Genomic DNA, 22,047 nt, shown 5'->3' with positions numbered 1-22,047 from the left:
TAACTGACTTCTCACTAAATTAATAAAATAGATGTATATTGTCGATTATAATAATTTATTTTATCTATAACTTAGCTAGGCGGCCTTTTCATATACTACACTATTAATTAATATAAGCACTTATTATAGCCATGACTTGAACAATTTTAAAACAGTTACAAATAAACACAAAAAACAATAATAAAATTTTGGATTTAGCTAACATGTGTTCTAATGATACAAGTTAAAATTATTAATTGAAAAATTTATTATAAAAAATTATATAATAAAAAATACAATTAAAATTAGTGTATAAAAAATATTAAGAATTTTAAATTTACAAAAAAAGAGAACAAACTGATGAAGGGACTAATTTAGTGTATGACATTCAATTTCAACGACTAAAATAAGTTATTTGATCAAAACTAAAGGACCAATTTGGTGCATATGTAATGATGATATAGTAGATGACACGTGGACAAATAATATTGTGAGACGTGGCATAATCCGACACGTAGCAAAATAGCACTGTGACACGTGACATAACCATTTACGTTAATACGTCACGTGTCGCTGACCGATACGTCATCATACTGTTACACGTGGCCAAACCAAAAGTGACACATGTCACCAAAAATCTATATCATCAAGTTACGTCAGTGCATCGTTAACAAAAAAAACGAATAAGAGATTAATATAGTGTAATTTTTTTAATTTTAGAAATATAATTAGTATAATTAGAATCTAAAAAACAATTTTAGTGCATAGTTTCAATCCCATAAACTACTTTGAGAATTTGGCTTTTTTATATAAATAAATAATAAAAATACATTATTTATCAAAATACGCACGGATAGAAATCGTTCTAGAAATATGCAGGCCCAACTAAGGTAAGACGACCACGAAGTGGAGATCCACTCCAAACCGTGTCCAACGGCTACGAAATGGGCCTGACACCTGCAGTTTCTATATCATTTTTAGCGTCCACGAAATGGGGGGCATCTAGTTGCCGGTGCCTGCGAAATGGCCATAGGAGCGAAAGGGATGAATTTCATATTATCACAATTAATTCATTCGATAATTATCTAAATAATAATTTGAACATTGAAGTGTATGTTTTGCAGTTAAATTAGAGTGGTGTCATGTGCTTCTATGTTGTTTACTTGTGTAATATTTATTTTGAAGGTTTATTTGCATTCATTGTAAAACTTCGGTTAGTCAAAAATTCTATGTAGTGTGTTTTGGTAGTGGAAAGATATGGTTGTAAGTTGGTGTTTACGAGCAACAAGCATTGCCTTCAGCACCAAACAGGATCCTTCGTGGAGAAAAAAAAATCAATGGTAGCTTGACCATTTCAACCTTGTTGATTCCTGTTATGGTTTCGCAAGTACCGGCATCTAAGTGCCCTCCATTTCGTAGACGCCGAAAATGACATGGGAGCTGCAGGTGTCAAGTCCATTTTGTGGCCGTCGAACACGATTTAGAGTGGATCTCCACTTCGCGGTCGTCCTCTCTGAGTTGGACCTGCGTATTTCTGGAACGATTTCTGGACGTGTATATTTTGGTAAATAATATATTTTTATTATTTATTTATATAAAAAACCCTTGAGAATTTAGCCATCTTTTCTAATTATAAGGTAAGTGTTCACCTAAATTAAAAAGCACTTTGATCTAGAAAATGATTAATTAACAAATATAAATTTGAATGTACACGATATCGATATAGTGTACACAAAGAATCTGTGTGAAAGTAACAAGGGAACCACCCTCCGTCAAAAAGAATTAAAGGGAACAGGGTGACCCCATTTATCTTTACAAGATAGCGCTTGTAATTGTTAGTATTTGTTTGTTGGAATTGCTTTGATGCTTTTGCACCAATCCCTATGTTAATAAAACAAATGGTATCTCTCTCTCACACTCTGTTCCTTCTTTCACAGATTTCGGAGTAATCCTTGACCAGGGTCTACTTATTATGCTTAGTTGGAACTTCATCATGATCATGCTAAAGCACATTATTTGTTGAACTTACGGGAGAAAACTACTATTTTTATTTATGAAAATTTAAAATGTCCATAAATTTATCTATAAATAAATAAAATTAATATTTTTAAAATTTTAAATAATTTTTTAAAATTTAAATAATTTTATTAATAAAAATCTATTTTTTATGCAGAAAGTTATGGTGCTTGTGATGACGTTGAAAGGGAATTTGATGAGATTGAACGTAATGAGATGCGACAACAACAAGCATCAAGAATTCCAACACCTAGCTCTAGAAAGGGAGTTGGAAAACAAGTCAAGGGATTACAATCCTTTTTTCCACCGGCAGCAACACCTGGAGCTCAACCAAGTATTAAAAGTGTTCTCCAAAGCAAAGAAATTGTGGAGAAGTGTGATATTGCTATTGCAAGATGGATGATGGATGCCTCTGTGCCATTCAATGCGGTTAATTCAGCTTATTATCAGCCGATGATTGATGCTATTGCAAACATGGGTGCAGGGTATAAAGGGCCTAATTACCAAAGAGTTCGTGGATATTTGTTGAGTAAATTGGTTGAAGATGTAAAGAAGATGATTGAAGGTTATCGTGTGATTTGGAAACAAACTGGATGTACTATCATGGCTGATGGATGGACTGATCGTTGTAGACGTACTTTAATTAATTTCTTAGTTTATTGCCCTAAAGGAACTATTTTCCTAAAGTCAGTTGATGCTTTTCATATCTCGAAAACTGCTGAGGCTTTGTTTAAGTTGCTTAGGGATGTTGTGTTATTTGTTGGTCCTGAGAATGTTGTACATGTAGTGACGGATAATGCTGCAAATTACGTTGCTGCTGGAAGGTTGTTGGAATCGGAGTTTCCTAGATTGTATTGGTCTCCTTGTGCGGCACATTGTATTAATCTGATGTTGCAGGATATTGGGAAGTTTGTGGAAGTGACTGAAACTGTGTCACAAGCTTCAATGATTACGAAATATATCTATAATCACTGCCATCCTTTGTACTTGATGAGGCAGTTCACAGGCGGCCGAGAAATACTTCGTCCAGCTCCAACTCGATTCGCCACTAATTTTATTGCTTTGCAAAGTATTTTGGCTCAAAAGGATGCATTGAGAGCTATGGTGACATCTAGAGAATGGACAAGTTCAGCTTACTCTAAAGAAGCCAAAGCAAAAAGTTTGTGGATCAAGTCTTAGATTCTAAATTTTGGAATCAATGCACTGATATTGTTAAGCTTACGGAGCCACTTGTTCATGTATTGCGTATTGTGGATAGTGAAGATAGAGCTGCAATGGGTTTCCTTTATCAAGCTATGTATAAGGCTAGGGAAGACATGGTGAAGAGGTTTCAAAAAAGAAAGAGGGTTGTTGAACCTTATTTGAAGATTTTAGATTCACGTTGGGATTTACAACTTAAAAGAAACCTTCATGCTGCTGGTTATTGGTTAAATCCAGCTTTTCGATTTAATTATGCAGAATTTGACAAGCACAAAGACACAATTTCTGGCCTACTAGATGTGATTGAGAGGTATGCTTACGGTGATGCTGATTTGATTACTAAATTGACAAGTGAGAAGAGAATATTTAAGAATGCTGAAGGAGACTTTGGGAGACAGTCTGCAATACGTGAGCGAAGCACTGTGATGCCTGGTAAATTTTGTATTAAAATTAGTTTTTTATGATTGTGATATGTTTAAGATTTGATTTTTATGATTGTGATTGTTTTCTTTTTATGTTAAGATCAATGGTGGGAATCTTATGGATGTGGAGCACCAAACCTGCAAAAGTTAGCAATTCGTGTTTTGAGTCAAACTTGCAGTTCTTCAGGTTGTGAGCGTAACTGGAGCATTTTCGAACACATTCACTCAAAGAAAAGGAATCGGTTAGAGCATCAAAAGCTTAATGATCTTGTTTATGTTCATTACAACTTAAGGCTACAACAAAGGTACTTTTTTATTATTCTTTCTTGAAGGCATTATTTAAAATTTTTAGTCATAATAAGAATAATCAAGTTAATTGATAATATAGGAACCGAATGAGAAAGCAAAGTTATGATCCAATTTGTCTTGATGCATTTGAGGATCATTCGGAATGGATAATGGAAGATTCACCACCATTTTTAACTCCTGAAGAAGTTGATGCTTTACGGAATGATCTTGCAAATATGTCTCTTCAATCAACTTTAGATGATTTGGGTATGTTGTTGTTAGGAATGATTTTGTAATGCTTTAACCAAATGTTTTGCCGTATTATTGATTATGATTTGTGAAACATTATTGAAATGCTAGATGAATTGAATCTGGAAGATGATCGAGATGATGGTGAAGCTAATAATACTTCTGTGAAAAATGCAAATCAGAATGAAACCAATCAGGATGTAGCTCCAGATTTGTTAGATGAAGAAAGATTTCCAGACTTTGAAGTTACTCCTTGGATATAATCCATGAATTGTTGTTTTCATTATGTTAAATTGAGTTGTTCATGTAATAGACTAATAGTACTAAATTTTATGTTTATTCTCGTATTACTACTTATTTTTAGGATTTGAGATTTAATGTTTATTAAAATATTATTGGAGATATGTTTTTTAACTTTTAATTTTTAAGTTTTTAGCTATTTTATACATTTTACTTATGTGGGACCGGGTTAACCGGTTCAACCAGTAACCCATCAGTTGAACCAGTGACCCAGTGATTCAGTAGCCTAACCGGTTCGATCACCGATTTCGGTTCTGACAACTATGGTAAATAGTCTTCAATAATTTTCAAACATTAAACAGCAATAATGCCCATTTCTTTTCTTAATTCCGAAAAGCATCAACAATGTATGAATATGTATATGCAAGACAAGCAACTTTCTGCGGCATAATAAGTTAATAACCACTGAAGAATAAATAAAATATAGTTGCTATCCACATTCACTTCTCTTTTTAATTAATAATTTAATATTATAAAATTCTATATTATACTAAATAACAGAAAAAAATGAATCAATTAAAATTCAATATTATAATCTACCCTGTTAATTTGTAGCAAGAAAACAATCCCCTGCCCCAATGAAGAAAACAATATGGATGGCCCTTTTGATCCGTGAATGATGACCCACCTAAAGAAATTTAATTTAATACTATATGTGATATTGTATGATTAAAGCTTCAAAAATGCTTTGCTCGCTCTTCTTGCTTCCCTCTGCACTATCTCATCATTCCAATGATTGTCAGCGAGAACACTCCTCCAGTAAACAAAAGCTGCACATTCATGGGGCCTAGTGAGAGAGAGAGAGAGAGAAAGAGAGATCTCACTTTCTCTTTCTCTTCTTACAAAGCAAAAAATAAACAACAAGTAAAGATCACAAAAGAATATCTTTAGTTGTTGTTGGCCTTCTTTATTAAAGCAAGTTCCCCCTCTGCTCCCTTTACAAATTCAAAAAAATAAAAAAGAAAAGAAAAGAAAGAAGAATATCTCTCTTATACATATATCAAACACACTAGTCAAATTTTCAAATCCACACTAGCTAGCAACTAGTAGTTGAGTTTGAGTGCATGAGGAGGTTAATAATCCAAAAAATCTACCTTAGTTTGCACTCAAAGAACAAGAGCTGAACCCTTAATATACCAATTCCCTCATCACCATCACCAGTCACCCCTCAAATTCTAAAGTTCTAAACATTCAAAATGTCCTTACAAGTTCAACCACTGCCACAGCAACAACAATCACAGCAATTCCAACAACCTGTCCAACAAGTGTATCCAACCACTTACACATATGAGTCACCCCCTCACCATTCAAATGGCTCATTTGGCTCAGTGTTTGTTGTTCTAGCCATAATCATAGTCATTTCCGCCGTCGCATGCTGCCTCGGACGCCTTTGCGGCCGCAAGAGCCACGGCCACAGCCTGAAACATTCCAAGCAGCAAAAGCAGCAGAAGCAGAATCAGAACCACCATGACTTCCGGCCTACTAAGGAAGTGGACATTGAATTTGGCTTTGACAAGAAGATTGCAGCCTCCAAGCCTATGAATGGACATGGTTATGGTCATGGAGGAGGAGGAGGAGGAAGAGGACCACCTAAGCCATTTGGTCCTCCCCATCATGGTGGTGGTGGTGCTGCTGCTGATATGAATATGAAAAGTTTCGAATTAAAACTTGGCCCCCCTCGAAAACTAAGGGCAGGAGGACCATGATGCAAGGGAATAATTTATGAGAGTAACATTATTATTATGATTATGTTAAGTAGAAAATGCCCCCTTATTGTTGGCTATACTTTCTATATATTATCTTCTGTGTCTTAATATCTCTTCTTATTAGATCTCCCACTACAAGAACAAGAGATGATGAAATGTACAATATGATTATCTTCTGTATGTGCTTTTATTTTTGCATATATTTTCTATTGTCTTTGTTCTCTGCAACTGCAGTATGGATTTGTAAAATTAAACACAATGTAAAATCACAACTAGTTCAATTTGAAATTAATGGATTGACTGGTTATTTTAAAGAGAACTATGGTTTTGGACTAGTTAGTTTTACTTTTATCTTTAATTAGGTCGATGTTAGTCAGATATGAGAAGGGGTTACCTATTGGCCCGGTAATATTTTGCTCTTGCTGGTAAATGACTAGAATAAAAGTCTTGACATGTATTTTTACCATTGAATCTTATAAATGTAACAAAGTTACTAGAAAATACAAATTCTTAATATTAAGGATCTCATTTGTGAAACTGATTGCTTAGTCCTCAAGAACATTGAGCCTTCTTGTTAGAGGGGAGACAGATCTTATTCTCAAGATTCAAGAGCTCCTCCTCCGTGCTTGGAATGTGTAGTTTGAATGGATTTTGAGGAAAGCCAACAAAGCTGCAGATTGACTTGCTAAATATGGAGTTCGAAGGACCATTGATCAAGTTGTGTGGATTGTCCTTTCGGATCTTAACTTTGATGTTAGTTTAATTATGAGGAAACCTATGTCAGCCAATAAGAGAGATCTATTTATATATGATAGTAAATTAGTAATAGTTTACAAGCATTCAACGACCCCAAACTAAAAACGACTAGGGGTAAGAAACTAGAATAAAAATTGAAAAAACACAAATTAATATAATAAAATTTCCATTGCCGCGGTGCCAAACTTCCGTAGGACCTATACCATCTCTTCTTCTCTCCAAATCCACATCTCTTATCTTATATATTAATATCGAAATAATAAAATTAAACTCTTACATTTTTGACACAATAAATTATTTTAATTCTAATTAAATTCTAAAAAAATGAAAAAAAAATTGAGATAAATATTGAAATAAACCCATTATATTTACAAATCAATTCAATTCCTATTTTTATCCATTATAAACAAAAAATGTAATTTTAAAATTAAATCAATTTCAATTCTATGGTATCCCAAACACATCCTAACAGTCTTGGATATTTTAACTAATATCACAGTATAAACCGAAAGTATGTTAAAATGATTCATTCTATCTTTGTATAGGTCGTACTGCCCCATACCGTGAACAAAAGTAAATCTTTGCCCACAGCCACGGATTGAGTGAAGAGAGACATTTCTGGTGCGCCTTAAACTTGATTATGCCAATAATGCTCATTGCTCTGTTCTAATACATAGGTGAGTCCCCATGAAGACTTTTATGGTTTCTCAGAGTCAGAGAAGCTCCTATGGTTGTTGAAAGATCTAGGTTCTGAATTACCACCTGAACTAGTTGGCATCCCTAAAGAAGGAGACAACTCTCTTGAACTGTGTTCTGTACTATACATATCATAGTCGTAACCGCTAAAATTGCCATCAGCCATCATCCTTCTAAATCTCATAATATCATTAATGTACTGGCTTGAATCATATATTCTGCTTTGACCATATTTCACCCCATTTGATAGATCTAGTTGTTCTCCACACTCTAAGGCTCTTGCCACCTAATTCGACATAACAAAAAAGAAGCTGCTGCATTTAGTAAAGGGTAATATTTATACAAGAATAATATTAGATAACTAGCTTTTTTTAGCCAACATCAGTCAAATTTCTTAAAATTTAAATACATGACCTGAACCATACGGGGGCGTTTAGGAGCAGAGTGGCGAACACATGCGGCAGCAGCCTCAATCATGGTTAACATTTCAGAATGAACATAGCGTCCTTCAAGCCTTGGGTCTTCTAGATCACCAAACGCACGCGTCCCCATTGCAAGAAGAAGATGTGGACGAGCCTGTATGCATGTTAATTTGTGATGATAAGGAAAGATCAAAATAAGAGAAATCAATTCATGTTTCTTCAAGTTTAGTCATACCCACTCAACCAAACTCTCTTCTCCGATGGGCCGCTTTGGATCAACGGGCTTCCTTCCAGTTATGAGCTCAAGCAGGACAACTCCAAATGAGAAAACATCTGATCTATCCGTTAATTTTCCACTTGTTGCATACTCTGGAGCCATGTATCTGCACAACAATGGATAATCATCCAAGATTAGCTATTACCAGGAAAACATGTTTTACAACATTATAATGTTACTCTTTTATATTCCTACCCGAAGGTCCCCATCACCCTGGTTGATACATGGGTGTTAGCGTCATCAGTTAGTTTGGCAAGTCCAAAGTCTGCAACCTGTGTGTGTTAATAATTATATAAGGCTAAATTACCACTCTGGATTTCAAATTTGGAGAGATAATTATTGTTGATAAAAAATTTAGAAAGAATATATATGCTTTATGCTTATATATACCTGTGCTTCATAAGCACCATCCAAAAGTATGTTTGCGGACTTAATATCCCTATGAATAATCCTTGGGTTGCCTAGAAAACAGAAAAATTAAACTAACACATCAGTGTCAATATTTGTGCTTGAAGTTGAATGTATGTTCACATCAGTATCAATTACTTAATTTCCTTCTTCTCTTCAGAAGACATATACACGTATAATTAGGGAGCTTCTAGTTCTAGCATGTTTAAATATGACAAGCCTAAAATGTCTTTACAAGTAGTGTATGTTCCCAGAGAGATTGGAATTGGAACTAAGGCTAGAATTCAGTATTAGATTTGGTCAGATATTGAAACTAAAATTTTATTTTTAGATACAAAATTTTAGTCCTTTTAATATTTCTAAAAAATAAAAACATAAAGGACTAAAATTTTTAAAATCAGAAATTAAAATTTTAACAATATTTTTTTAATATTAAAAATATTTTAATAAATATTCTCATTTCATATTTATATTCATCTTAAATTAAATAAAATACTAAAATATAATTTAATTCTGTATATTTTATACTAAAAATAATACAAAAACTAAATTTATTCTCAGTCACTTTTTTCAGATACAACTATGAGTTGATTTTCTCATTCTTACTATGTCCTGGTCAACTGTTTGACTGTATTTGACTTTGATTTTGCTTTTTAGAAATAATTATTCCAGTAGCATAATGTTAACACACATTAATAATGTTACAGCAATTTGTGTGTAAATTTTTTTGTTAAAATAAAAATTAAGCAAAAAAAAATCGTGTTACAGCAATAACAAAATCAATCCACAAAAACATCTTAAGCATGTTAAACATAAAATACTAAAAATCTCTGTATACTATAAAAAAAAAAAAATAATGAAAAAGATACTTACAGCCCTCATGCAGATACGCTATGCCCCTTGCAGCGCCATTTGCTATCTTCATCCTATTCGGCCAATCCAAAACAGGTAAGTTATTTCCTACATACAGATCACCACACACCAAATCAATTCCTACGTATATAAAAATTAGTTTTTCTATATCTTTATTTCTTTGGATATATTTTGCTACAAAAGTTGCTTCATTATCCTATTCGGTTGTGAATCTTAGTAAATGTCAATTGAACAATAGAAGCTTACTTAGCTTAGACAATATGATTGATTATGGAAAAAATTATGAAATATGTACCAATTCTTTTCCATAATTTTGATTCATCCAATACTTTGTTAGCATTAAAAACAGGTTAGTCTTCAAAGAAAGCCGGTTGATATATTATTATGTAACAAGTAATTTTTACATAAAAATAAAAAAGAATAAAAAAGAAACTCACATTACCATGCAAGTGCTGACTGAGATTCCCATTAGGAACAAACTCATAGACAAGAACTCTATGTTGCTCAGCTATGCAATAACCAATCAAAGAAACCAAATGACGATGATGAATCCTACTAATAATGTCAACCTCAGCTCTAAACTCTCTTTCTCCTTGGCCACTACCAGGTTTCAGCATCTTCACTGCTCCTACTCTACCACCGGGCATTAAAGCCTTGTACACACTCCCGAACCCACCTTCTCCTATTACGTTCTCACTCGAAAACCCGTTCGTTACTTCCACGATTTCTTCGTAGCTATAAGCCATTATACCCCCACTCATTTGTTGTAGCTCTGAAGGTGATCTCACGTAACCTCCATAGTTGCCTCTCACCGGAGTAGACTGTTTTTTTTGTGAACCGTACTTCCCTACTTGTGGACCATTGGCCCCGCCTGGTTTGTAGTAGTAGTGTACATTTCCACCTAATTATCATCATCATCGCAATCATTCAAAAAACGAACATAATGAGTAACCAATGCTTAATTCATACTACGTACTTCTCCGTGAAAAAAAAAAAAAAAAAAAAGAGTAACTCCGATCCAAATCCTCTGGCTACTAGTCTTGACTCGTCAAATTTGAAAGTCAAAGTCTAGATACTAACAACTAACAAACATAGATTAAAAAATTGGGATACGCACGACAGGCCTGCTGAAAAATAAATCATAATGTCTCTAGGGAAATGATAATTTTTGTATTCTATTTTTTATAATGTTATTTTATATAAATAGTAAAATCTGTAATTTTAATTTTAATTATATTTTTAAGTCTTCTTAAAATTTTATTGCTACTAATATTATTGATACAAAGTTTACTATAAAATTCACCTATTTTATTTTGTATAATAATACACAAATTTTTTATTATTTTAAAAATAATTTATGATTAAAATTTAACTTAAAAATAACATATAGATAAGAGTAATGATATAGATTAAAATGATTTATTATTTTTAATCAATAATTAATTTTATAATATTTAAAAATATTAGTTAAAAATATATTATTAAACTGTTAAATTAAATCTATTAAATTATTGGCTAAAATACATAAAATTATGGCCTTGAGCTTTTCTATATAAATTATATTAATAAGAGATCTAACAATATCTTTTCATAAAACATAAATTCAAAAAATAAAATGATAGAAGCACGTTAATAATTAAAAATTATTAAATAATAATTTAATTAAATATATTAAATTATTTAATAATTTTTAATTAATACTTTTTTTGGTGAGTTTCCACCAAAATGAAAATGAACATAATTTACCTTGTGGCCAACCGGCATCGCCTCGATCTTTCTTCTTCCTAAAAAAAAAGAAGAGAATTACAGCAATGAGTGCAATGATGGAAATTGCAGCCACTGCAAAACCAACATGTTGGCCTATCCGATCACTATAACCTCGTGTATTCGAAGTTGACGACGCTGGGGGAGAATGGCGTTTCGAAGAAGATGAATCACCGCCTGATCTTGAAGGCGGAGAAGGTGATTGTGGCGGCGTAGTAGGGTGGTTTGGAGGGGAACTAGTTGTTGGCGGCAGCGGTGGCGGAGGAGGAGGAGGAGGAGGAGGAGGATGAGAAGGAGTAACTTGAGGTGGTGGAGTAATAAAGTGTGAATCTGGTGGCGTTATTGAAGTTGGGGGTGGAGGAGGTGTAATCCGTGGTGGCGGAGGTGACGGAACTGGCGATGGCGGCGGCGGGGGTGTTTTTGGAGGAGGCGAGTGTTTTGGTGGACGCGGAGAGGGTGGTGGTGGTGGAGACTTTGATGGCCGTGGTGGAGATTTCGGCGGTGGCGGAGAACGCGGAGGCCGTGGACTCGGTTTTGGTGATGGATCGTCAGACGATGAATTTGAATCGGACTTTTTCTTGAGTGATCTACGGAAGGAGTCGGAGGCATGAGGGGATGGCGGCGAAGAAAAGTTTGAAGAATCAGAGAACGAAGATGGCGTCACGTTGGAAGAATGGTCGTGGATAGCCATCTCAAAGAGATCTCAACTTTTGGATGATACTCAGAAATGGCAACAAAATACAGAACCCCCGTAGTCATTAACAATCAAAGAACATTGAAATTGAAAATGGTGTCAAAATCTGATGATGACAAATTAAATTGCTTTCCCCAGATCAATCAACATAGGCATAAACAACAACAATATCCTCTGATCACATGTCATACATGAATCATAAGCTCTCAGCATCGTTCAATGACATTGCTTTAGGTGGTTTGTTTCGCTTCACCATGTAATCGCAGATTGCAAGTTGCAATCGTTGCATGCGTGCGTGCGTGCATGCATGGAGCTAGCTTCTTTTTTTTTTTTTTCTGGTATTTTGGGGTTAGGGTCTGTTATTGAGCCAAGTGTCAGTCTGTGTGTCTTGTCCTGCTTCTCAGCTTGAATTTCGGGTTACCGCGCAATCTCCAATGGGCTCTTTAAAATTTTAGGGGTTATACTTTTGTTTTGACTATAAAAAAAGTGTTGTTCTGTTTTGACTTCCAATCATTTTGTTTGTCCATCCTTCGATTTTTTCTTGGAGCTAAACTTTCCTGGTCACGCACGCTTGACCCACTAAGAAATGAGCTTTAAATAATATTTATCTAGTCTCGGCTATAGTATTCTAAATCCAACCAATCAAATCTCATTAACCAATAACCAACTTAAATTGATTTAGTAGTTAATTTACTAATATTAAAAATTTAAATCTTATTTAATCCTTAAATGGAGATCCATATCGCACAAGAAAAAAGTAATCGAATTTGGAAGTAGTAAAACCACTCTTCTAGATTTAAATTTAGCCTTTACTGCTCATAATATATACCAAAAGAAACCATGAAATTTATATCAAAAGAAGAATTTGAAAATTATAAACTTCTTAATTAATAATGTTCTGGCCTGATGTGGGACTCTGAGATATAGCTCGTCAGCACAGAAGGCAGCTCTTTAATCGTCTTCCTCCTATGAGTTATGTTGTGAGTTCCTCGTCTGTCCAGTTAAGGCTAAAATGCCGATGTTATACTTCGGCTTGTGTCCTCCTAGACCCCAAGCTTAAGTTGCGGATGTGGCATTTTGTCAAGTTTGGGGTTTAAAACTTTTTAAAGGTTTGAGATTGTGTGTCCCTTATCGTGTGGTAGTGGCCTTAGTTGGGTCTTTTTAATTTTTTTCTTTCATTGTTTTTTTTGGGAAAAATCACCACCTCTCTGTTCCTTCTAATTTATCAAGAAAAATGACATCCAAAGGTTTGTAATTTTTTCTTACTTTTTCACTTCGTGCTTGCTTGTTGTTTGATGAGAAAAGACAAAGTTGTTGAGGTTAAAGAATATTGGTACCACTGGGTTCATGCAGACGTGAAGTGTCAAAGTTCTCCGCAGAGGGATGAAGAACGAATTGAAGAAACTCGCGGAGTGAATGCTTCAAGTCAGGGTTTGAACAAGAACACACGGTTTGCGAATTTCACCGTCGGTGGTGAGAATGCAACGCTTAATAGTAGTGAAGTGTAACAGTTTCCGCTGAAATCCAACGGTGAGAACGTTACATTGGTCACTGAGATTGGGAACTTCACTGATAATAGGGTTGCCAGAGATGTGGACTTTGCTGTAAATGCAACTGTTTCTTCTTCTTCTTCTGGTGAATCAAACGTGACTTCTGTTAATAATAATAATAATAATAATAATAATGTAACTATGGTTATTGATGATAGTGGTTCTTCTTCACAAGATGTGAAGATGGAGGGTCGTTTTAGTTTAAATGATGAGAATTGTGATATCTATGATGGTATGTGGATAAGGGATGATTCAAAGCCATATTACCCCTTAGGTTCATGTCCACTCATCGATAGGGATTTTGATTGCCACCTTAATGGAAGGCCTGATAGTGATTATGTGAAATGGAAATGGCAGCCACATAAATGCGACATTCCAAAGTATGATTGTTCTTTTCTGTGGTTTTTTCAGTAACATGTGCGAAATATTGTTATTTTTATTGTTATTATTAGAAAAATGCAAGTTGTCTATTAATAGTAATTCTAGTAATTATATTAAATTAATGAGTGTACCCAAATATTAAACTGCAACTTGGTATTGCTGAAAGATTAGATGTATGAAGGTTTAGAAAATGGAGTAGAATGGAGAAGGACTAAAAGAGGGAAAGGGGTGGCTTAGATGTACATGATGAAAGGGAAAAGGGTTACTGTTTCTGTCAAACTCAGTAAAATGGTTCCATTCATGGAAAACCGATTCCTGATTAAAGTTATGTGTCTGATCCAGATCTTAAATTACAAGTCATTCACATTACCACTGACAAGAGATTCCTAAATTAGCAATATTATTTTGTTTTCTATGAAGGGATTAGTTACAACTTAGTTATATTTACAAGTACCGAAATGCTAGTTTACTTCTATGAAATTTCAATATAACCTATATAATTTCCTTTAGTTAGCTCAATTTTTGGGTAAAATGTAAATGCCAGTGCACCACTTACCATTTAGAGGTGAGTTGTTCCCTTAACACTCTCATATGGATTATGGAGTATTAACAATGTTCAGTAAAGTTTTGATTCTATTGACTTAAAAGGTAGAGAATTATGGGATCCATTGGTAAATACTCTGCAACCAGAGTCTACAACTAACTGGGGTAAAATAGTGGATCTCTCAGGATATAGTTCCATGTGTTTTAATCGCAGTTTTGGTTTACTATCAATTTTAGTTATAAGCAGACTAGTGCCAGTCATCTTAAATTAATATCCAAATGCTTTTGTTGTATGTTTATTAATTACTGACGTGATCTTTCAGTTTGAATGCAACTGATTTTCTGGAGAGGCTGCAAGGTCAGAGGCTAGTTTTTGTGGGGGATTCACTGAACAGAAACATGTGGGAGTCAATGGTGTGTATACTACGTCAAAGTGTCAAGGACAAGAAACGTGTTTTTGAAATTTCTGGAAGACATGAATTTAAGAAAAAAGGTGTTTATGCTTTTAGATTTGAGGCAAGTTTTCGGAACATATATAAGATTCTATGATGCAGATATCTTGTAATGGTATTATCTCATCGAAAACTTTCTTGTGTTGATAGGATTATAATTGCTCAGTAGATTTTGTTAGTTCACCATTCATTGTTCGAGAGTCAACTTTCAAAAGCATAAATGGATCATTTGAGACATTAAGATTGGATTTGATGGACCAGACAACTACTGTATATCATGATGCTGATATCATTGTCTTCAATACTGGCCACTGGTGGACGCATGAAAAAACATCTAAGGGGTGAGTTTGGTCGGTGCTCAGAAGCAAAGATGAATAACATGATCTACGTAATTCATGTTTCCCATATGAAATTATCATAGTTTGTGCTTTTGTAATGTGAGATTGCTTTCCCATTTGAGATATTAATCTGTGTTCTCTTAACTCGCAGAGAAGACTACTATCAAGAAGGCAACCATGTATACCCAAGACTCAAGGTTTTGGATGCATTTAGAAGGGCTTTGATGACTTGGGCTAGATGGGTCGACTAAAATATTGATGCCAACCGAACTCAGGTTGTCTTCAGAGGATACTCAAATACCCATTTCAGGTATTGCTCTTTTAAATGGTTCCTAAATTTGTCTTAAGTCTGGAATTTCTACTTTACAATACCTTTTTTGTGGAACTGTGGACTCTTGAATAGCAGATTATATGGAGTTAATTAGCAGCAGCAGAGCTTTTAATACAAAAAAGAAAAAAGAAAAAAAAAACACCATTTAATGGAGATCAGCGAAGACATATCACATATGACGGCTGGGAAAAATAGCTTTTAAAATTTGCCTACGAGGATAAGCTGACAACTTCAATCATACAAAATTTGTTAAAGAAAAGAGAAAAAAAACGGATTTCATTCGCCAAATTTAGACTTTGTATTTTTTGTATTATTATATATAAATAGTTAAAGTTATTAGAATATCATATTTCAAGAAGGATATGAGCATACTTGAACATCTTCTGTTAGTTATTAGTCGAGGGAGTACGTATGTAATGTTGGTATCTACGTGTGGTTAGGTTGTTGTGTCTCGCTCATAAAACACAAACAACAATTTCAATCATACAATTGAGATGAATATAATTGTTTCAGATAGCATTATAGAAGAAAACCTCTCTTATTGTTGTGATATGATGAATCAATAAAATAGCTAGGCTTCGTCACTTTAATTATCAGATATGGGAAATTACAATATACTTGTTTAGAAATTGATTGACTTGATTATTATATCAGCATTTTGTAAAGTTAACCAATTAAGCTGTTAGGTTTCTATGTGTGTTCTATTATTCCCTAAATACACACATCTACCAGCTAGTATTGTGTAAAGTTAATCAATTAAGTCGTTAGGTCTCTATGTGTGTTCCATTATTCTCTAAATACACATACCTACTAGCTATATAGAGACATATATATGTTATATTTTATTATGAATATGATAAAGAAACTAGTTGGCTAAGATGGTAGCGGGTTGGTGACGTAAATAGAATTCACAAATAACTAAATTAAAACATGCCTAATTTGATTCTACTTTAATTTGCTTAAATATTTCTACTTCTAAGAGCAACATACATATATTTTTAATTAAGGTGATTTGTACAAAAAACTAATAAAGTCTCTCATATTATTATTATTATTATTATTATTATTATTATTATTATTATTATTGTTATTATTATTATTATTATTATTATAGTGAGAACAAGATGGTAGATAATGACATAGAAATAGAATTGACAAATAATAAAATTAAAGTATGAATGACTATACCCAATCTATATATCTTTTGAGTTTGTTGACATGTTCATCATCATCATCAGTCAACTTAGCTCCAAATTAGGCTTACATGTTTCATAATAACCACAGAAAATTCATATGGTATTAATGATTGATTATCCTTTATGTTAATCAACACTCTACTTTATTAATTGATTCAAAATGTGCTCTTGAATCACTGTTATCTTCCAATAATGTTTTCAACTGTATTTTTGACATAATTGAACTATAAAATATATCATATTTTTTCAAAAGATATATATTATTAATATTTAGATAGAACACTCGTCTTGAGATATGTTATATTTTTTCTAATTTTATTTATATTTCTTAGTTATAAATACTACTCTCAACTAATTCATAGATTGTGATTGACTAAAATTTTATATACAGTTAATATACAGTTAATTCAATATTTATTTTACGTTATATTTTTATGATAAGTGTATTCTTAATTGGTAAAATATTTTTTTACTATACCAGAATGTTTGTATCACTTTGATCATATAATTTTGACTTATATCTAAATTAATGTGCGAATAATTATCTTTGAATAAATTAGCCTTTAACAAAAATATTTACGATATTAATCTTTCAATTAGACCATTTTTAAAAAAATAAATGATTAATTTATCAATTCTTTAAAAACGATTAAGGATAATTTTACCTTTTATTTTACGAGAGATGAATGATCAAATACTGTAACAATTGGACTACTAATATATTATGACCAATGTTAATTGACAACATTATTTTACGGCTTATTTTATTTAATGACCAATGTTACTCGTAATAATTTTTTTTGTTTTTATTTAATTTGATATTATTTTATTTTTATAAGTCTTCTTACTGAATTTTTTTAGATAAAAATATTTAAATATTTAATAATTATTGTAATTTTTAATATTCAATATTTTTAGATAAGATATGCTATCTCGGGAATTTTTGGTTAGGATAATGTGTACATAGGTCTTTCAGTGTTATTTGTTTTCATCTCTTAAGAATTATGACTTCAGGCTTTCAAAATTGTGATATGTGGTAACGTGTTTTTTTAAATTATTTGGTGGTGAATTTTTAGTTGAATAAAAAAATAAGATAAATATGTAACTAAACAATTCTTGTAACCTAAATCTAGTTATTACACTTCTTAGTCTCTGATTTTCTTTTTGTTATAACTTATATACAATGTGGTACTGAATTGTTAGTTATAACACTCTCACTATCAGAATGTCACGCTTTTGGCTGCGCTACTCTGATAGCAAGAAGTGTTACGACAACTTCATATACTTAATTATAATATAGGAACCTTTGACTCGAAATCGTATCACTGTTCTTTTTAAAAACCGAAAAAAGAATATTTTTTAAATAAAATAAAACAAACATATGCATGTACAAAACTTCTTACTCGAGTAGCTTATACATATTATATATATACAAATCATACAACTCCTATCTCTCTTACAAAAATTGCTAGAAATAAAGGCGAGGAAAAAATAAAAACTGAGGTAATATAAATTAATGTCGAATAAACAGAAAACGAATATAATTCTTTTGAAGCTTCGTCGCCTGTATCTTAAAAAGGTAAAGCTGTAGGGGGTGAGAATCTAACCATCTCACCACAGAGTTTCAGAATTGTCATAATAAGATATTTAAAAAGAAATCTATTTTTAAGTTCAGTGATTATTGTTCATCCTTTGAATCTTTTAAAAATCAATAACTAGTCATCCAAAAAACCCTTTTTCAAAATCAATATTTAAATATCTGGAAATCTAAAACCTTTCTTTTCTTATAAAAAAATCTTAATCAGAAACCAACCACATAATCAATCAACACAATCATCAATTCAGCACCAAAGTTCATTCTCAAAAGTAGCACATTAGGACAAACACAAGCAAAACAAGAAAAGCACAGATTTAGATAGCAGTTACAGCAAATAGTTTAGATAGCAGTTAATAACAGTTTAACAATTAAGCAAACCAAAACAAATTCAAACCCAAGCAAAGCATATAAATGCATATGATTACATGCCTGTCCTATAGCTAATGAGCTCATTTGTCGGTTATACAGTCAACCCGACAAGTCTGGTTTGCTAGACCTTTGGACTGTCCCCCGACGCCATCCCCATGAGTCTATGCATAGTTTTTTCTCATATATATATCAAATCACTCAATGGGGGTACCATTCCTGGAAATTTATAAGTTTTCGGTTACTCTTACGTCATAGGGTCAACAGAGTATCGAGTCTTAACCTGGAGCAAGTAGTGGCAAGCCACTGCATCTATCCAGGAAAATTCGTGTCTCAGATAATTCAAATTCATAAGCCATATGAATAATTCACTCATCATTCATCAATATCTAAGCTATTTTCAATATCATCATCATTCGTCAATCTATACCTCATTTCCAAATTCATTCAAAAAATCATATTTTAAAGTCAATCCTCATTATCTTTCTTTCCATTCCGTTCATCAACAATCCCAATCCAAAACATAATTCTTTCTTTTCTAAATAAATCAATCTTAAAACATATAATGTTTAAAAATTAAATCTTTTTAAATAATTACTTTAAACGAAACTTCTAATTTTATAAAATGTCGGCAGCATCTCCTCTAAAACTCAGACTCTGCCACCCCTTTTCGGGTCCCATCCAAACATTCCTCAAACCCTTTCTCAACCATTTTCAAATCTCAATCATTTTCCAAAATTCAACCAGTTCCAATATCAATTTATTTTTAAATCGAACCAATTCCAATAATAAAACTCTTTTAAAATCAAACCAACTTAAATATTAAATCATTTATAAAATCAGGAGGAGGAGGAGGAGGAGGAGGAGGAGGTCGGGTCCCATCCAAACATTCCTCAAACCCTTTCTCAACCATTTTCAAATCTCAATCATTTTCCAAAATTCAACCAGTTCCAATATCAATTTATTTTTAAATCGAACCAATTCCAATAATAAAACTCTTTTAAAATCAAACCAACTTAAATATTAAATCATTTATAAAATCAGGAGGAGGAGGAGGAGGAGGAGGAGGAGGAGGAGGAGGAGGAGGAGGAGGAGGAGGAGGAGGAGGAGGAGGAGGAGGAGGAGGAGGAGGAGGAGGAGGAGGAGGAGGAGGAGGAGGAGGAGGAGGAGGAGGAGGAGGAGGAGGAGGAGGAGGAGGAGGAATCTGGTGGCGTTATTGAAGTTGGGGGTGGAGGAGGTGTAACCCATGGTGTTAGAGGTGACGGAACTGGCGATGGCGGCAACGGGGTGTTTTTGGAGGAGGCGAGTGTTTTGGTGGACGCGGAGAGGGTGGTGGTGGTGGAGACCTTGATGGCCGTGGTGGATATTTTGGCGGTGGCGGAGAACACGGAGGCCATGGACTCGATTTTGGTGATGGATCGTCAGATGATGAATTTGAATTGGACTTTTTCTTGAGTGATCTACGGAAGGAGTCAGAGGCATGAGGGGATGGTGGCGAAGAAAAGTTCGAAGAATCAGAGAACGAAGATGGCGTCACGTTGGAAGAATGGTCGTGGATAGCCATCTCAAAGAGATCTCAACTTTTGGATGATACTGAGAAATGGCAACAAAATATAGAACCCCCGTAGTCATTAACAATCAAAGAACATTGAAATTGAAAATGGTGTCAGAAACTGATGATGACAAATTAAATTACTTTCCCCAGATCAATAAACATAGGCATAAACAACAACAACAATATCCTTTGATCACATGTCATACATGAATCATAAGCTCTCAGCATCGTTCAATGACATTTCTTTAGGTAGTTTGTTTTGCTTCACCATGTAATCGCAGATTGCAAGTTGCAATCGTTGCATGCGTGCGTGCATGCAAGCATGGAGCTAGCTTCTTTTTTTTCTGGTATTTTGGGGTTAGGGCTGTTATTGAGCCAAGTGTCAGTCAGCTTTTTTTTTTAGTTAAGTGGATTGGACAGCCCTTAATTTTAGACATTATACCCATGTTTCACACACACAACACACTCACACACACTACTATGAGTATCATGGATTCTACCAACAACCAGCCACAACTAGGATTAGAACCGAATGCAGCGTTGTATGAGGCAGATAGGTAAACCATCTGTGTTGGGCCTCTGCTGCAAGTGTCAGTAAGCTTGAATTTCAGGTTGCCACGCAACTTCCAATGGACTCTTTAAAATTTTAGGGGTTATACTTTTGTTTTGATTATAAAAAAAGTTGTTCTGTTTTGACTTCCAATCATTTTGTTTGTCCATCCTTCGATTTTTCTTTGGAGCTAAACTTTCTTGGTCACGCACGCTTGACCCACTAAGAAATGGGCTTTAAATATTTATCTAGTCTCGGTTATAGTATTCTAAATCCAACCAATCAAATCTCACTAACCAATAACCAACTTAAATTGATTTAGTAGTTAATTCACTAATACTAAAAATTTAAATCTTGACTTATGTAAACAACAATTTAATCCTTAAATGAAGCTTTAATCTATGACAAATTAAATATATAAATTTTCTTCTATCACCATGAAAAATAAAATAATAAAGATTGAATATAATTTGGTAAAATCGCACAAGAAAAAAGTAATCAAGTTTGGAAGTAGTAAAACCACTCTTCTAGATTTAAATTTAACCTTTAGTGCTCATAATATATACCAAAAGAAACCTATGAAATTTACATCCAAAGAAGAATTTGAAAGTTATAAATTTCTTAATTAATAATGTTCTGGCCTGATGTGGGACTCCGAGATATAGTTCGTCAGCAAAGAAGGTAGCTCTTTAATCGTCTTCCTCCTATGAGTTATGTTGTGAGTTCCTCATCTGTCCAGTTGAGGCTAAAATCGAAGTTAGAGACCTGCAAAAAAGATTCCGACGCTCAAGTCAGTACAAAATTTTCGAAAAATCAAATCTCTCAAGTGGGGATGTCTCTTAATTTTTTTATGCCTCTCTTGCTCATATTTGTTCTCTATTTATTGTTGCATGATGTAACCATTCTAGTCTTGGAGTTCCGAGAATTGTGTTTTGAGCCGTTGAGATGCGGGATTTACTTTTTAAATCAAAAGCCTATTCCGAAGTATAACATCACGATTCCGAAATAGCAGAGACGGACCAGAGCCCCCAAACTTGACTTGCTATAGATCCTTTATAAGCAAATTGATCTTATACTTAAAATGCCGATGTTATACTTCGGCTTGTGTCCTCCTAGGCCCCAAGCTTAAGTTGCAGAT

The 22,047-nt window shown here is 33.6% G+C and overlaps 4 protein-coding genes across 4 annotated transcripts; 3 read left to right on the top strand and 1 right to left on the bottom strand.

Moving 5' to 3' along the window:
- The first annotated feature begins 1,407 nt into the window (after nt 1–1,407).
- Nucleotides 1,408–4,417, top strand: LOC130980622 (uncharacterized). Its single transcript, XM_057904282.1, has 6 exons — nt 1,408–1,543; nt 2,153–3,099; nt 3,213–3,627; nt 3,718–3,922; nt 4,006–4,172; nt 4,266–4,417. The coding sequence occupies exons 1-6, from the start codon at nt 1,408–1,410 to the stop codon at nt 4,415–4,417; spliced, it is 2,022 nt and encodes a 673-aa protein (XP_057760265.1).
- Nucleotides 4,418–5,421: 1,004 nt separating this feature from the next.
- LOC130982455 (uncharacterized) lies at nt 5,422–6,614 on the top strand. Its single transcript, XM_057906467.1, has one exon. It carries the CDS (start codon nt 5,651–5,653, stop codon nt 6,158–6,160), a length of 510 nt encoding a protein of 169 aa, XP_057762450.1. The 5' UTR covers nt 5,422–5,650; the 3' UTR covers nt 6,161–6,614.
- A 999-nt stretch (nt 6,615–7,613) lies between these two features.
- LOC130980621 (proline-rich receptor-like protein kinase PERK13) lies at nt 7,614–12,047 on the bottom strand. Its single transcript, XM_057904281.1, has 8 exons — nt 11,339–12,047; nt 10,035–10,493; nt 9,593–9,679; nt 8,702–8,772; nt 8,507–8,583; nt 8,270–8,417; nt 8,027–8,188; nt 7,614–7,898 (listed from the first exon to the last, which is right to left on the bottom strand). The coding sequence occupies exons 1-8, from the start codon at nt 12,045–12,047 to the stop codon at nt 7,614–7,616; spliced, it is 1,998 nt and encodes a 665-aa protein (XP_057760264.1).
- A 1,298-nt stretch (nt 12,048–13,345) lies between these two features.
- On the top strand, nt 13,346–15,073 carry LOC130980620 (protein trichome birefringence-like 2). Its single transcript, XM_057904280.1, has 3 exons — nt 13,346–13,554; nt 13,630–13,980; nt 14,848–15,073. The coding sequence occupies exons 1-3, from the start codon at nt 13,346–13,348 to the stop codon at nt 15,071–15,073; spliced, it is 786 nt and encodes a 261-aa protein (XP_057760263.1).
- The last annotated feature ends 6,974 nt before the right edge of the window (nt 15,074–22,047 follow it).

This window comes from Arachis stenosperma, chromosome 5, assembly GCF_014773155.1.
Source record: "Arachis stenosperma cultivar V10309 chromosome 5, arast.V10309.gnm1.PFL2, whole genome shotgun sequence".
Classification (NCBI taxonomy): domain Eukaryota; kingdom Viridiplantae; phylum Streptophyta; class Magnoliopsida; order Fabales; family Fabaceae; genus Arachis; species Arachis stenosperma.
The sequence above is the reverse complement of the archived record's forward strand: the minus strand, read 5'-3'. Positions and strand labels throughout refer to the sequence as shown.

Bases quoted from the DNA above. Each gene is read 5' to 3' on its own strand.
- LOC130982455 (XM_057906467.1), top strand. From the start codon at position 5,651: ATGTCCTTACAAGTTCAACCACTGCCACAGCAACAACAATCACAGCAA.
- LOC130980621 (XM_057904281.1), bottom strand. From the start codon at position 12,047: ATGGCTATCCACGACCATTCTTCCAACGTGACGCCATCTTCGTTCTCT. The intron at 8,418-8,506 runs GTAGGAATATAA...ATTGTTGTGCAG, and splicing joins AGGGTGATGGGGACCTTCGG to ATACATGGCTCCAGAGTATG. The intron at 7,899-8,026 runs GTCATGTATTTA...ATGTCGAATTAG, and splicing joins AACGCCCCCGTATGGTTCAG to GTGGCAAGAGCCTTAGAGTG.
- LOC130980620 (XM_057904280.1), top strand. From the start codon at position 13,346: ATGAGAAAAGACAAAGTTGTTGAGGTTAAAGAATATTGGTACCACTGG. The intron at 13,555-13,629 runs GTAACAGTTTCC...CACTGATAATAG, and splicing joins ACGCTTAATAGTAGTGAAGT to GGTTGCCAGAGATGTGGACT. The intron at 13,981-14,847 runs GTATGATTGTTC...GTGATCTTTCAG, and splicing joins CATAAATGCGACATTCCAAA to TTTGAATGCAACTGATTTTC.
- LOC130980622 (XM_057904282.1), top strand. From the start codon at position 1,408: ATGACATGGGAGCTGCAGGTGTCAAGTCCATTTTGTGGCCGTCGAACA. The intron at 3,100-3,212 runs GTGACATCTAGA...GATATTGTTAAG, and splicing joins AGGATGCATTGAGAGCTATG to CTTACGGAGCCACTTGTTCA. The intron at 4,173-4,265 runs GTATGTTGTTGT...TTGAAATGCTAG, and splicing joins ATCAACTTTAGATGATTTGG to ATGAATTGAATCTGGAAGAT.